The sequence below is a fragment of the Asparagus officinalis genome, chromosome 7 (genome assembly GCF_001876935.1).
Source record: "Asparagus officinalis chromosome 7, Aspof.V1, whole genome shotgun sequence".
NCBI classification, from domain to species: domain Eukaryota; kingdom Viridiplantae; phylum Streptophyta; class Magnoliopsida; order Asparagales; family Asparagaceae; genus Asparagus; species Asparagus officinalis.
Window position 1 is genome coordinate 14,956,192 of NC_033800.1, and position 15,085 is coordinate 14,971,276.

Sequence of the window (15,085 nt, forward strand, 5' to 3'; positions counted from 1 at the left end):
TCTAACCCTCTCATCCTCTCTTATCTCAAATCGAGAGCAAGCGTCTCCGTTGGAAACCCTAGAAGTCGCGGCCTTCTTCGATTCGCCGACAACCCTCGTCCCTATTTAGATCAAACCCTAAAGGTAAACGACTTCGAATCCCAGCCTAGGGTTTGTTTTTTCTTCATCGGCTTTCCATTCTGCAGTAAGTTATAACTGGGTTCTAGGGTTTTAGGGTTTCGTACGCTACTGATGCAGTCTTTACTGTTTTAGGGGGTTAACTTTCATTTTCTGCAGTTATTCAACTTTGAATTGTTAAAAATCAATGATTTAGTGGTGAAAACAAGCAACTATATCGACAAAGGCGATCCTTTTTCGAGTTGACGTCGAAATGATTTGTTTTTCCCCTTATTTTATCTTTATTGTGAATCATAGAGTGTTTATGGAGTAGGCTATTTTCTCATCCATGAATTCCAGTGGTAAATTTAATTAATAAATGCTAATTTTTTCTCCTGAATTTAGTTGCAAGATATTGTTTTTACTCATTATCTTTTACAAAGTTGGGGTAAAAGCTTTCATGTCTTTGTTGTTTGCTACTTCGTAGTTTGATTGTGATATGTAATTGCATTGCATTCTTATATTATTGGGATTTGTAGCATTATTTATGATCATGTTAATACCATTAACTTGTTGATTGTGTGAAGCTTGTTGCTGATTCATAGAATTTTTATTGTAATCAAATAATTATTAACTGTAATCAGGCAAAATTGAGGTTCTATCTTATGTTGCAAATTTTCTTTCTTTTATTTTTCCTTAGGTATCTTATCTTTTACCTTGAAATGGAAATAGCACAATACATTTCTGATTTATTCATGTTATCTTTAGGATGAAAGGACTAATTGAATGCTATGTTTCAGCTTCAGCAAAACTAGATCAAAATGCTCTACTTGGGAATCCAAACATGTCTCTAGAAGTGTATTCCTTTGATGAAATATATTCTCTACTGATTGTAATCTTGATGTTGGTTCTCAGGCATTTTCAAATTTCTAGTTCCACCGCTATGGCAATGGAGATTACTCAACTCCTATTATCTGCCCAGTCTCCTGATGGGCAGATTCGAGCATCTGCAGAAGGCACCCTCAAGCAGTTTCAGGAGCAGAATCTTCCCCATTTCCTGTTCTCTTTGTCCGTGGAGCTATCAAATGATCAGAAACCTCCTGAATCTCGAAGGCTTGCTGGTCTCATCCTTAAAAACTCTTTGGATGCAAAGGACTCTGTTAGAAAAGAAGAGCTAGCCCAGAGGTGGGTTAGTGTTGATTCTTCAGTCAAAGCTCAAATCAAGGAATCTCTATTGCTGACCCTCGGGTCATCTATTCCTGAGGCAAGGCACACCTCATCACAAGTGGTTGCCAAAGTTGCATCCATTGAGATACCTCGACGGGAGTGGCAAAACCTTATTGAGCGATTACTAACCAACATGAATCAGCAGGGTGCACCGGAATCCCTAAAACAAGCAAGCTTGGAGACGCTGGGGTATGTTTGTGAGGAAGTTTCCTATAAGGATTTGGAGCAAGATCAAGTGAATGCCGTTCTCACTGCTGTGGCCCAGGGCATGACTCAGCCAGCTCACAGCTTTGAAGTCCGCTTGGCTGCTGTTAGATCACTATATAATGCTCTGGAGTTTGCTCAAAGTAACTTTGAAAATGAGATGGAGAGGAGTTATATCATGAAGGTTGTGTGTGAAGCTGCCGTAGCAAAAGAGGTTGAAATTAGACAAGCAGCTTTTGAGTGCCTGGTTTCCATATCTTCTATGTATTATGAGGTTCTAGAGCCTTATATGGACACTCTTTTTAATTTGACAGCAAATGCTGTGAAAGTAGATGAGGAGCCTGTTGCTCTTCAAGCTCTTGAGTTCTGGAGCTCCATTTGTGATGAAGAGATTGAAATTCAGGAAGAATATGGCGGAGCTGATGCTGGGAGCTCTGTAGCAGCACATTCATGTTTCATTGAAAAGGCTCTTCCTTTGCTTGGCCCGATGTTGTTAGAAACATTGCTGAAACAAGAGGAAGATCAGGACCAAGATGATGGAGCTTGGAACTTGTCTATGGCTGGTGGAACCTGTCTTGGACTCGTCGCAAGGACTGTTGGTGATAAAATTGTGCCCCTTGTGATGCCTTTTGTGGAGAACAACATAACAAAGCCTGAATGGAGGAATCGTGAAGCTGCAACATTTGCATTTGGATCCATTCTTGAAGGTCCTTCTATTGAAAAGCTTGCCCCGCTTGTTCATACTGGACTTGGGTTTCTTCTCAATGCTATGAAAGATCAAAACAGCCATGTCAAGGATACGACAGCCTGGACTCTAAGCAGGATATTTGAGATCTTGCATTGTTCAAACAGCTCTCATCCTGTGATAACAGCGGAGAAGCTTCCACATATCATATCGGTACTGTTGGAGAGTATTACTGATGCTCCTAATGTAGCTGAGAAAGTTTGTGGGGCCGTTTATTTTTTGGCTCAGGGGTATGAGGATGCAGAGCTAGATTCCTCAATGCTTACGCCTTACCTTACCAATATTATTGCCGCTCTGCTTTCAACAGCTGATCGTACAGATACCTATAGCCCCAGGCTTCGGACATCTGCCTACGAGACCTTGAATGAGATTGTCAGGTGCAGCAAAATACCTGAGACATCAAATATTATAGGACAGCTACTCCTTGAAGTGATGACCAGACTTGGCAAAACAGTAGATCTTCAAATTTTGTCTTCAGATGACAGAGAGAAGCAAAGTGATCTTCAGGCATCGCTGTGTGGTGTTCTTCAGGTGATAATTCAGAAGTTGAGTGGTAATGAAGAAACCAAAGCCATAATACTACAGGCTGCTGATCGCATTATGGTTTTGTTTCTCCAAGTTTTTGCCTGCCGTAGTTCCACTGTTCATGAAGAAGCAATGCTTGCAATTGGAGCCCTTGCTTATGCTACCGGTGAGGAATTTGCTAAGTACATGCCTGATTTCTGTAAGTACCTAGATATGGGTCTGCAGAACTTCGAGGAATATCAAGTCTGCTCTGTCTCAGTTGGTGTTGTTGGAGACATCTTCCGTGCTCTGGAAGACAAAGTTCTTCCTTTCTGTGATGGTATAATGACTAATCTTCTCAAAGACCTTTCCAATCCCATGCTTCATCGCTCTGTGAAACCTGCTATTTTATCTTGCTTTGGGGACATTGCTCTTGCAATTGGGGAGAATTTTGAAAAGTATCTTACATATGTAATGCCCATGCTACAAGGAGCTGCGGAGCACTGTGTTACACATGATGCTTACGATGAAGATATTGTTGAGTACAGTAATCAGCTCAGACGTGGAATCTTTGAGGCTTACTCTGGTATACTTCAGGGATTCAAAAGTTCAAAGGCTCAGCTCATGGAACCCTATGCGAACTATCTTTTGCAGTTTACAGAAGCTGTTTTCACAGATAAAAATAGGTACATGATAATATATTCTCTGGTCTGTCAATTTATGCATTGCTGTAATACTCTATTAAAATAAGGGTAAATTTCAACCCCCCCCCCCCCCCACAAAAAAAAAAAAAAAAACCCCCCCCAAAAAAAAAAAAAAAAAAAAAAACCCAACCCCAACCCAAAGAAAAAAACCTTACTTTGGCTGTTTCACACAGAACCTTCCCTTCTAAACTTTGTAAATTAGAGAAACCCCCTTGAACTTTCAAAATCATACAATCCTGCTCCAAATATTAATAATTGACACAAATGTTGTTTAACGTGAAGGTTAAAAGGGCAAAGATATCTTTATCACTTTCTACTTATTCTGCCGAAAAATTCTCTGTCCGTTAAAAAAAATACAGTCAAAATTGCCTGAAACATGTGTCATGGGGAATTCATGAAAAAAACTAATAAAGCTGTTCCCCCTGAAACGTGTGTCATGGGGTATACTATGGTGAAACAAGTTTTAAGGGGTTTTCTCTAACTTATAACGTTAGGCAGCTTTGCGCAGAACACTCCAATGTTCAAGGAAGTCTTGTGAAATTTACCCTTAGAACAATGTTGCAAGTCTCAGTTTGTACATCATCTAAATTACTGTTAACTAATGTGCAGGGATGAGGGAGTCACAAAAGCTGCAGTTGCTGTAATTGGGGATCTTGCTGATGCTCTTGGACCAAACACTAAGATTTTATTCAAGGACCGCACGTTCCACATGGAGTTGTTGGGTGAGTGTCTTCAGTCCGATGATGATCAGTTGAAGGAGACGGCAACTTGGACTCAGGGGATGATTGGTCGTGTCTTGGTTTCATGAAGTGAAAGCACCGTCAGCCGGGTTTTGGTTTCATGAGGTGAAACCACTCTTGCAAGAAAAAGAAAATGTAGGTTGTTGTTACGGTGTCGTGTTGTTTTTCTTTTCTTTAAAGCACTCAAAAGATCAGATGTCTTCAATTAGTCAAGCGTAGGTACTTTTGTTAGTCCAACATTCTTTTTCTGTTTTCATGGGTTCTGTTATATTGGTGACATTGGCGTCTTTGGTTCTTGAAAAAGTAATTCAATGTCCTAATTGTCTTTAAGTAGTTCCCTTGTCTCTCTGTTGTTGTGATCAAGTTTTTTTCTATAAAAGAGATCGAGTCATTTTCTCTAAAATCAAGCTTTTCTTTATCTTGTGCAATAAGAAGTGGGGTTATTTGCGTAATATGATGCACAAATGTATTCTTTTTCTCTATAAATCTGCTATATAAATTGCAGCCAATACAATTTTCTTTCAGAATACAACAATTCATTGTGATGCTAACTCAGTAACACATATATCTAGCACACACCATTTAAGAACCCAAACAAAAGGAACCGAAGCTTGCTCTTGAAAACGAAGCACACACCATCAGCAGAGAAAACTAAGAGATCACACAATCACAAAACTCGCAAGAAAACCACATGATGCTCCTTAGTAGTGATCCTCAGGGGGGCAGTATGCTGGATGAAAAGCCAGGGGCCCTGCACTGTAGATCACGGTCTTGTACCCTTCACCAGCCGAAGTCTTGTTCACATCTCTAAGCATAGATCCTTCAATTCCTCCATTGATGTTTGTTAGAAGATTGCACTCGACGTTCGGAGATGAGATCAGTCTCACTCTACAAGCATGAACAAGTTCACCCTCGTAGTACTTCTTCAAGTCCAACCCCTCAAGTGGGCAGTAGAAGTACCCGTTGTTATCGGTCTTAACGGATTTGTAGAACCCGACCCGGTGCTTGTGGTCCCTGCAAGAGATTCCGACCTTGGCGGATGGCAACGGGCGTGCACCCGTTAAGGACCAGGATCCGGCTTGTGAGCAACTTTGGCAGTAGACCATGCCTTCGACTGCCATCAACACCTTCTCTTTTTCTTTGTAGAGGGGGTTTGAGGTATTTGGGTGAGCGAAGGAAGTGGCTAAAATTATGCTAAAGATGAAGAAAGCGAGTGTTGAGGTTGTCATTTTTCGTGACTCCTTATAATTTGGTTGGATCAATGGAATTTGAATGAAGATATCTCTACAGAGGGTTACTCTATATATATATACATGGTTGTAATGCGAAATCTTCGGCAAATATTGATCGTGAGGAGCACCGAAGTTGAATGCGTATAGACTGGTGGCTAATTTTCCTAACGTGAGGAGCAGTGAGAAGGCACAGTTCATAGATCGTGAAGACCTCTTTCTTTTATTAATTAAAAATGCATAATTATAAACAAAGACCACATAAATAATTATACATTTCAATTAAGACGAATGTAATGTTTAGCATGTTATGAGGCAATCAAGTAATTTATTACCTAGGTTTGAATAATGCTACCAATCACAAACAACTATTGATTGATAATTGTTTATGTGGTTATTTTAACACCCATTGCTGCCTGCAATAAAAATTAATCCGTGAAATTAATTTACTTTTATTGTCTTAAAAATGTACTACATTTGTGCTATGAAAGCTTTTTAACACTTTTTTTACTTTTTTTTTGTGAATAATCGTATTTTCTTCAACTTACTTATTCAGTAATTAACAAATGTGAAAAGATGTAAATTGCAACAGAGAAAATACTGTAAACAGTAGAAGTAATTTGATACATAAAGATCACATCCAACTTAAGATTATACTGCTAAAAAATTTGTTTATAACAATCGAGAGCACATTACGATCATAGCTGTTGCATCTAAAAGCAAAGCAAAGGTTCTACCGAATAAACAAACGAAGAAATAGTAGTATACACCACATAACATTAAATTCCAAATATAAGAACAACATAATTAATTAAGATTAAATATTCACAAGGTGCACATAGAAAAGCATAATGTAATTGGAAATTTACGTCCCTTTATTCATTCAGCATTATAGTACACTCTGCATCCATGGCACTCTTCACAAACATCTGCAAACCACAAGCTTCTGCAAACTTAACACAGTACAGCGAAAATAGCACCCACAACTGTACAACTTTTCTTCTTTCATCAGAGAGATGACCTTTGAATCTAACTTTAAAAAAAAACAACAATACAAGCAAAAAAGAAGAAAAAAAAGGAAAAAAAGCAAATGAAAAGGAAAAAAAGGAAAAAAAAAAAGAGGAGTTCTCTGCACACAAGCACACAATTCAGTTCATATCTAGTTAGCCTCTGAAGAAAGAATCTCGATCTCAGCCCACCATAACGGCGACACTTTCGGAGTTGCTCCGTCCGGTGACATTGAGGTGATCACCTTCAGCTTGGCAGCAACTTCTGCCATTGCTGGTCTACAATCAGGGTCTGGATTTATACAGGATCTTATCACATCGAATAATGCCGTGACATCCTCTTCTCTATAAGATCCAATGGCAGGGTCTATCAAATCTTTGACAGATGCATCCCCATTTAAGTAACAAGAAAACCAGGGTTCTTGCAAGTCATTCTCTGAGGAGAATGGAACCCTACCTGATAGTATCTCTAGCATCAATATTCCAAACTTGTACACAATGCTCTCTCTGCTGAGCAAGGAGTCATCTATTGATGGTGATTCAGTTTCTTTGGTTTCATTCCATAATCCAATATCTCCAACCTTAGATGCATAATCATCTGTGAGATAAATAGTTGAAGAGTTGAGTGTTTTTAGAATAACAGGGGGGTTTAGCTGGTGCATGTAATCCAAACAATATGCTATTCCCATGGCTATTCGAAGGCGTGCTGCCCAGTCCAAGTCCTCTGCTTCTTTAACTGCACGAACAAAAGTATTTGCATAAATTAGGACAGGATACGGAAGTGCACGAAAAAGTGCTATTCCGTACATAGACGATATAAAGTGAGGTATTCACCGTGCAAATGCTCAAAAAGACTCCCATTTGGAGCATACTCAAACACCAGCATTCTCGTGAATGGTTCTTGTTCTGCACAGTAGCCTAAAAGGTTGACGAAATTCTTATGGTTCACTTTCGACAACTCTGATATCTGAAATCAAATGCAAGAATTCATCAGGGAATTAAGAGAATTCCACCTACTAAATCATAACATTACTAATGAGAGAAATTGCAGGTACCTTCTTCCTGAACTGAGATTCAGACTGTTTTGACCAATTCTTTGCAGAAGTAACCACAGTAGAGACAACTGCTATTTCAACTCCACTTGATAGAGTTCCCTTGTACAGCATACAGTCTGATAGAGAGCCAATAATATTACTGAAATCTTCACAAGCTGCTTCCAATTCTGACCGTTTAAGAGAGGGCACACCTGCAAGAAAGATATAATCATGTGAATAAAAATGTGGAAAGGAAAGGTTTATTAATAACAGGATAAAAAACTAACCCGTTACAAATGCTTTCTGGAGTTGCCCACTTAAGCCTGTTGCCCAAGGTCTCACGGTGACAACTCTGTTGGCTCGACAGCAGAGAAAGCACACTACACTCAAAGTCACTAGAATAGACACTCCTGCTACTACTGGCACATAGATTTTCCAAGCTGCTGTACTCTTCTCTTCAGTTGCTAGCGATACTGATGGAGGATTCGAATGAGAGGTGGGGGTTGATGCAAATGAGGAGGGTGGCTTAGTATGTAACTTAGGCTCCGCAACAGGAGATGGAGGTTCTATTGCTGGTGAAAGTGAGGGCACGGGAGTTGGAAAATCAATGCTTGGGGATGGTGATGATAAGGGAGAAAATTCCATAGAAGATGGTGAAACTGCTGGTGGATGGAATGGAGATAATGAAGGTGAGAATGATGGGGCGAATTCAGTGTCCAATGTCATCATAGGAGATGGAGATACTGCTGTTGCTGTTGATGCCTGAGGCTTTATATTATTATTTACATTTTTGTGATGCCAAACTCTATCCTCACCACCTACTTGGAGAAGCCTCCGGTTAGTTCTAGAGCCAACATCTCTACAAAAACAAAATTGCAGTTAGACATGAAGCAATAACGAAACTATGTGAAAAATGACTGATTTTTGTTGTCAATACCAAAATAAAGCATGAAAAAGAACCATGCTTCTTACATCTTTTTGCTTTTAAATTCATGTCAGTGACTCTATAACAATGCAACAAATAGACTGAACTCAGAAGCAAACATCTGTTGGATAGTTTACAATGAAATGAAGAGCAGGTACATAAGTTCCGTGAGATAGTCACAAGCAATATTTTGAATGGTGGGAAATTGATCACATATTCTAAACGCAATCTCATATTACTGAGGTAATACTCAGTGTGTGTTTGTCCTTAACAAAAGGGATCTTATGTCTGCTAATTTAATAAATAAATAAGTAAATCAACTTCTTCAGAAAAGATATGTCCCCTTTTAATCCCTCTCCTTGCCCTTAATCTTAAATTAGCAACACCGCAAAATTACAAATATTCCTTCTCTATTACCCTTGTCTATTCTTTTCCAAACTGTCCCTTTCTCCCACTCATCTCATCCAACTCTCCCAGACTATCCACCTGAATCTACTCAAGAGCCCAAATCAAATGAAGGTATCTTACTCTGTTCAACGTCAGTAAAAACAGAAGGCATCTTAATGCATTCCGCAAAGTACAATATTGAAGTGAAGGATCTCCCAGTTTCCATGGAAATAGTACTAAAATCCAACAGGCGAAGAAAATCCAGCAGTCAACTCTGATAACTTTTACTGCATCACATGGTAATGTCTGGACCATTTGGGACCATATATCCAATCTAATAGGACAAATTGATACTTCTCCTTTAATAATTCAATCTAATAGGAAGAACCAAATAAGATCCTTAGCGGTAATTGAAATATGATATAAAGACCCATATAGCCGACTTCATACTAATAGATTATCTACACCAATACATATGTACTCGCAGATTAAAGCAGCCCTAAGAAGTAAGGACTTAATAATGCGAAACTGCAAGTTTCAAATTCCTACAAAAACAAAAGCTACAACAAACTTCATCGACAATATTTTAGTTCATGAAGCAGCAATAAACTTACCTTGCACCACATCTACGTGCTGAGCACAGTAGTTCTTCATGCATCTGTAGCTCAGAAAACACATTTAGATTTTTCAGTTCTTGGGGTATGTTACTTATAAAGCTGTTGCCCCTGAGTACACTACAATAAATTAAGCATGAATCAGAAAACAGGCTTACATCCACACAAATTAAAATCCCAAATAGCTTTATGGTAGTGAAACTCACAGGATTTTCAAGCACAAAATGTTGCCAAGGTCTGGTGGAACTGGCCCACTAAGATTATTGTGTCCAAGGTCCAATACCTCCAACTTACGCAATTCCTCTAACTCCCTAGGGATTACCCCAGAGAAAGAATTGTTCCGTAAAATGCTGTAAGTCATGATAGTTAGACCATATCATCGGTAGAAAACAAGACTAATTAACTCATCTAGTAATGAATAGCACTGCAAAGTTTAAATAAAAAAATTGCTACATCTGAAATACCAAAAAGTGAAAGGTACAAGCTTGCCGGTTAAAAAGCAGAAGTTGCATGGAGACCACAAAGATCGCCAAAAATATATTCAATGGTAATGATTCAGTTCTAAGAAGGCCATAATATACTATAAAATGCAATTATCTACCATGTAGAAAGTGAAGTTATAATTTGAAGGACAAAAACTATAAAATGCGATATGATATATCTTAGTAGCATAATGCCATCTAAAGACAATCCACATAGACGGATAGCAGAAAGGATGATGTGCAAATATACGCTACGATCATGAGGAATCACGATACTGAAATTGTCACCACATAGAAGGTTGGGAAGTTCCTATGAAGTGATTATCAACAAGACCATTATGAAAGAAACCACAAAACTGCGAATCAATAACATAGTGCCATCTAAAGACAATCCGCAGCATGATAGCTATCCTCTACATAGACGATGGCGATGGCATAAAAATAAAAAAGGTTAGTTCGGGGGAAAAAAAACTTCTATATGGAGGACATTATCATCACATACATGAATACTCTATGATCAAGTTGTTGGCTGAGATGTGCTTACAGGGACTTCATATGTATCAGCTTCCCAAGCTCCGGCGTAAGCTTCCCTTTAAGATGAAGACCTCCCAAATTCCTACAAAAATAACACATCATTACTGCGAAAAGAGATGCATATAGGGCAAACCATAAGGATATTTATGGTTTTTAACAAAGTTTCCAACTAAGAAAGCAGTATATATATCAAACAATTACTCACAAGGAAACGACTTTTTCATTGAGGCACTCAACTCCAAACCAAAAGCAGGGATCTTGGGCTTCTCGATCCCAATTCAACAAAGCTCCATATGGATCTAGCTCTACTCTCTCCCTAAACCTTAATAAAGCTCTCCCTGCAATCAAAACAACAAACAAAAAATCAGGAATTTTTTTTCTTCCAAATGAAGTAAAATCGAGCATCAATCTCAAAAGAACCAAACCTTCATCATCGATCGAGGCACACAAATCCAGAAGCATTAACAGAATCAAGGCCTTCAAAAGCTTAAATCTCCTCATCTCTTACTCTCAGATTCAAATGAAGAATTAAAAGAATTAGGGCTTTCGAGGGAGATTTTGTACGCGGAGAGGAAACGAAGAAGAGTTCAAAATAGAGCTCATAAGTGATGATTTTCTTTTGTTTAAATTTTTTTTTTCCGGGTTGATGATCTCTGTTGTTTGTTTTTACTTCTTTGGTTTATCTGTGGGCTTTTATTTATACATGGACCTAAATTTGTTTGTTTAGCAGTGTGGGTCCCGCTGATCACTCTCTGGAAGAGTTGAGGGGTGAGTTTTCGGGGGAAGTTGGAGGGTGATCGTCTCATCACTTTCGACCGGGCGTTTTGAGCTGAAAGCTTTTGAGTACGTGCTTCGCTTGTTCCTTGTTGTAATAGTTCCCATTATACATCATTATGTTTCCATCTATTCCTCTGTAATAAGTGTAGGATAAAAAATTTACTATTTATACTATAGTAAATATTAAGTTTAATTATTGTAGTATTACTATTGTAGCAAATTGCAATAGTCGTTTAAAATCTCATTATTACTGTAGCTCAGGCGGAATACTGCACAATTTTAAAAAAATGTTACTGTATCACTTACAAAAATTGTATTTAAATACAGAATTTGTGAACTCGTTTTTCTACGCGTCTTGTGGGGTCCACCCACGTGAAAGCAAAGCCTACCACAAATCCCTGCACGCGTGAACTTCGTTTCCGTAGACCAGGCTTATAAATAGGTCTCCTTTTTATTCTTAGGGTTTCGGTGCAAAAAGGGGGTGTAGGGATTTGTTTGCGGCTGCAGTGAAAACGAAGGAGGTTTTGGTTTTTGCGGCTGCAAAAGAAAAGCGCGGGCAGCGGCTGTGTTTAGGAGATTTTGAGCAGTCCCTTTTAGGGTTTTGTGCATCCCTTTGAGAGAGATATTTGTGTGAGGGATCTGAGAGTTTGTATGCGGGTTTAGATGGAGTGATTATAAACCCTAGTTGTATTCTCTCCCTCTAATTGTAGTTCTCCCCCCTCCTTGCCCCGTGGACGTAGGTAATTTGCCGAACCACGTAAAATTAGTTGTCTCGCTATTTGTGTGATTTGTAATAGCTTTTAGGATCCCTCGACAGGTCAATCCTAGAACTGATGAGAGGAAGAACCGATATCTCATTTTGTTGAGATATTCGCTTGAGATTCTTGTTTCCTTGGTGAGACGGAAATTCTTATTGCGATCTGACTCTCTTGTTGTGCTGCCGAAGTGCTGCCAAAATTTTCGTTGCACGCAACAAGTGGTATCAGAGCCCATATTTCAGATCTAGGGTTTTGGAGTTTGGTGGAGGAAGATTTTTGTGTGAAGCTTGGTTCTTGGAGTTCTAGGCTTCGGTGGAGATAGCATTAAGAGTTGACGTTGGAGATTTCGTTTTCCTCGTGTGGATAGGAGAACTATTTGGAATCCGATCTAGGGTTCAGTTGGGTGGTTCCTAATTTCTATCAAATTTGTTCTTTCTCTATAATTTGGAGTTAGTTTGCAATGGGAGAAGAAGGTGAAAGCAGCAAGTCGATGGCGAGTACAATACAAGGTGGTTTTCAGAACACTAAGATTAGTGTGGTGAAGTATGACGGCAAAATCAACTTTGGTTTATGGATGAGCGACGTACAGGATGCGCTCAATGCTCAGAATTTGGAAGAGACTATCATGATCCACGAGAGGCCGCCTAAATATGATGAGGCGATATGGGAGAAGATGAATATGAATGCTTGTGGGGTGATCAGGTCATGTTTGGAACAGGAGCTGAAATATGATGTGATTGGGATGACGTCTGCAATGAAGATGTAGAAAATTCTCAACAATAAGTATCTCACAAAGAGTGTTGAGAACAGGTTGCACTTGCTACGAAGACTCTTCAGATTTCAGATGTCCAGAGGCACCTCGCTAGCGGCTCATGTGAACAACTGCACTAAGTTATTGTCGGACTTGGCGAATGTTGATGAGAAGATATCGGATGAGTACAAGGTGATTATTTTGTTGGGCTCCTTACCGGATGAGGAGTATGATACATTCATGCTCACTTTGTTGAACGGAAGATCTTCTATCAGCTATAGTGAAGTGACTAACGCATTGACCAATTACAATTTGAGGAGGAAGGACAAAGAGACTTCCCGTGCTAGCACTTCAGGCGAGGCCTTGTCGACGAGAGGTAGAAGCCTATATCCGAAAGGTGGTAATAGAGAGAGGTCAAAGTCAAGAAGCCGCCACCAATTAGCAAAGAACCAATGTGCATTCTGCAAGGAGCAGAGACATTGGAAGAGAGACTGCCCGAAGTTCAAGGAGAAGGAGAATGATAAGAAAAAGGGTCCGAAGGCCAATGAGGTGAATATTATGAAAGACGATGATTCCGATGATTCATGCTTTTCTCTACTGATTACTCCGGAGGTGAACCATGTGGATGCATCAGATTGGATGCTTGATTCCGGTGCTACTTATCATGTGACCCCTAGGCGAGATTGGTTTGCATTGTTCGAGAGACTCGATGGGGGTATTGTTGTTATGGGAAATGATCAATCCTGTGACGTTTGTGGGATAGATACCGTGCGGATTAGGATGCACGATGGAGTAGTCCGTGAGTTAAAGGAGGTGAGATTTGTTCCTTAACTGAAGAAAAATTTTATCTCAGTTGGAGCTTTGGAGGCGAAGGGATTCAAGGTGACTTTTGAAAACGCTGTAGCGAAGGTTACTACGGGATCATTGGTGGTGATGAAGGGAGTCCGTAATTGGAATTTGTATTATCTGAAGGGAAGCACCGAGATTGGTCAGGTTGCTTCAGCTATTTCAGAAGCGGACATGAGCAGACTTTGGCACTATAGGTTAGGGCACACAGGTGAAAAGTTACTACAGGTATTGTGTAAGCAGGGGCTACTGAAGGGAGCCAAGAGTGGGAAGATTGAGTTCTGTGAGCACTGTGTTCTTGGCAAGAAGACGAAGGTGAAGTTCGGGACTGCCATTCATCAGACGAGGGGCATCCTGGACTACGTGCACACAGACGTTTGGGGTCCCACCAAGACTGCATCACTTGGTGATCGACATTGGTTCGTCACGTTCGTAGATGACTATTCTAGGCGATGTTGAGTGTACACCATGACAAAGAAGAGTAAAGTTCTGGATATATTCGTGGAGTGGAAGAAGAGATTAGAACTACAGACTGGGAGAAAGATCAAGACGTTGCGATCCGACAACGGTGGTGAATATACTTCTGATCCCTTTCAGTAGCTATGTCGAGACGAGGGCATAGAGAGACACTTCACGGTTAGTCATACACCACAACAAAATAGGGTGACAGAGAGGTTGAATCGGTCTTTACTGGAGAAGATCTGATGCTTATTGTCGCAGAGTTGTTTGGAGAAGATCTTTTGGGCTGAGGCACTTACATATGCGAGCCACCTCATTAATAGACTACCTTCATCTGCGATTGAGGGGAAGACCCCAATGAAGAAGTGGTCGGGAGAGCCAGCACACGATTATGACCAGCTCAAGGTATTCGGGTGCCCTGCATTTTATCATGTGAGAACTGATAAGTTGGAACCTCGAGCTAGGAAGGCCATATTTGTAGGATCCAAGCGTTGTGTCAAGGGATACAACCTTTTGGGATCTAGTTGATAAGAAGATTGTGCTGAGTAGGGACGTCACGTTTGATGAGGCTTTTATCTTGAAGCTTCTCAGCTCTCATCAGGTGGAGAGAGACCCGGCGAAGGAGATATCGTAGGTGATGGAGATCGATGCAGCTCCACATTGTCCAGATGGTATAGTATCTATTAGAGTACCGACTGATGTGGCGCCATGCGAGCACGACGATGACACGGGGGATACGAGTACTAATGTGCAGGATCAGGGACCGACGGCTCAGGTTCAGGATTCGATTACGGTTCGGAGACAGAGGAGAAACATACAGATGCCAGCACGGTATGCCGACACAGTTGCATATGCACTTCCGGTGGAGAGTATCGATGAGTTGGTGCCTACTACATTCAGAGAGGCCGAGCAGAGTTCGGAGACTGATTCGTGGTAGGTGGCTATGCAGAAGGAGATAGAATCTCTTCATAAGAACAATACATGGGAGCTTGTTGAGCTTCCAAAGGGGCGGAAGGCAATTGGTTGCAAGTGGGTATACACGAAGAAGGAGGGCATTGAAGG

General features: G+C 40.2%; 3 protein-coding genes across 3 annotated transcripts; 1 reads left to right on the forward strand and 2 right to left on the reverse strand.

Annotated features, from left to right (window-relative positions):
- LOC109846579 (importin subunit beta-1-like) lies at positions 1-4,550 on the forward strand. Its single transcript, XM_020415827.1, has 3 exons — positions 1-123; positions 1,012-3,462; positions 4,090-4,550. Exons 2-3 carry the CDS (start codon positions 1,040-1,042, stop codon positions 4,286-4,288), a joined length of 2,622 nt encoding a protein of 873 aa, XP_020271416.1. The 5' UTR covers positions 1-123; positions 1,012-1,039; the 3' UTR covers positions 4,289-4,550.
- Positions 4,471-5,538, reverse strand: LOC109846580 (non-classical arabinogalactan protein 30-like). The gene has a single exon (XM_020415828.1). It carries the CDS (start codon positions 5,447-5,449, stop codon positions 4,922-4,924), a length of 528 nt encoding a protein of 175 aa, XP_020271417.1. The 5' UTR covers positions 5,450-5,538; the 3' UTR covers positions 4,471-4,921.
- On the reverse strand, positions 6,304-11,101 carry LOC109849025 (protein MALE DISCOVERER 1-like). Its single transcript, XM_020418791.1, has 9 exons — positions 10,858-11,101; positions 10,638-10,770; positions 10,443-10,514; positions 9,623-9,766; positions 9,417-9,536; positions 7,778-8,349; positions 7,512-7,702; positions 7,291-7,423; positions 6,304-7,192 (listed from the first exon to the last, which is right to left on the reverse strand). The coding sequence occupies exons 1-9, from the start codon at positions 10,931-10,933 to the stop codon at positions 6,609-6,611; spliced, it is 2,025 nt and encodes a 674-aa protein (XP_020274380.1). The 5' UTR covers positions 10,934-11,101; the 3' UTR covers positions 6,304-6,608.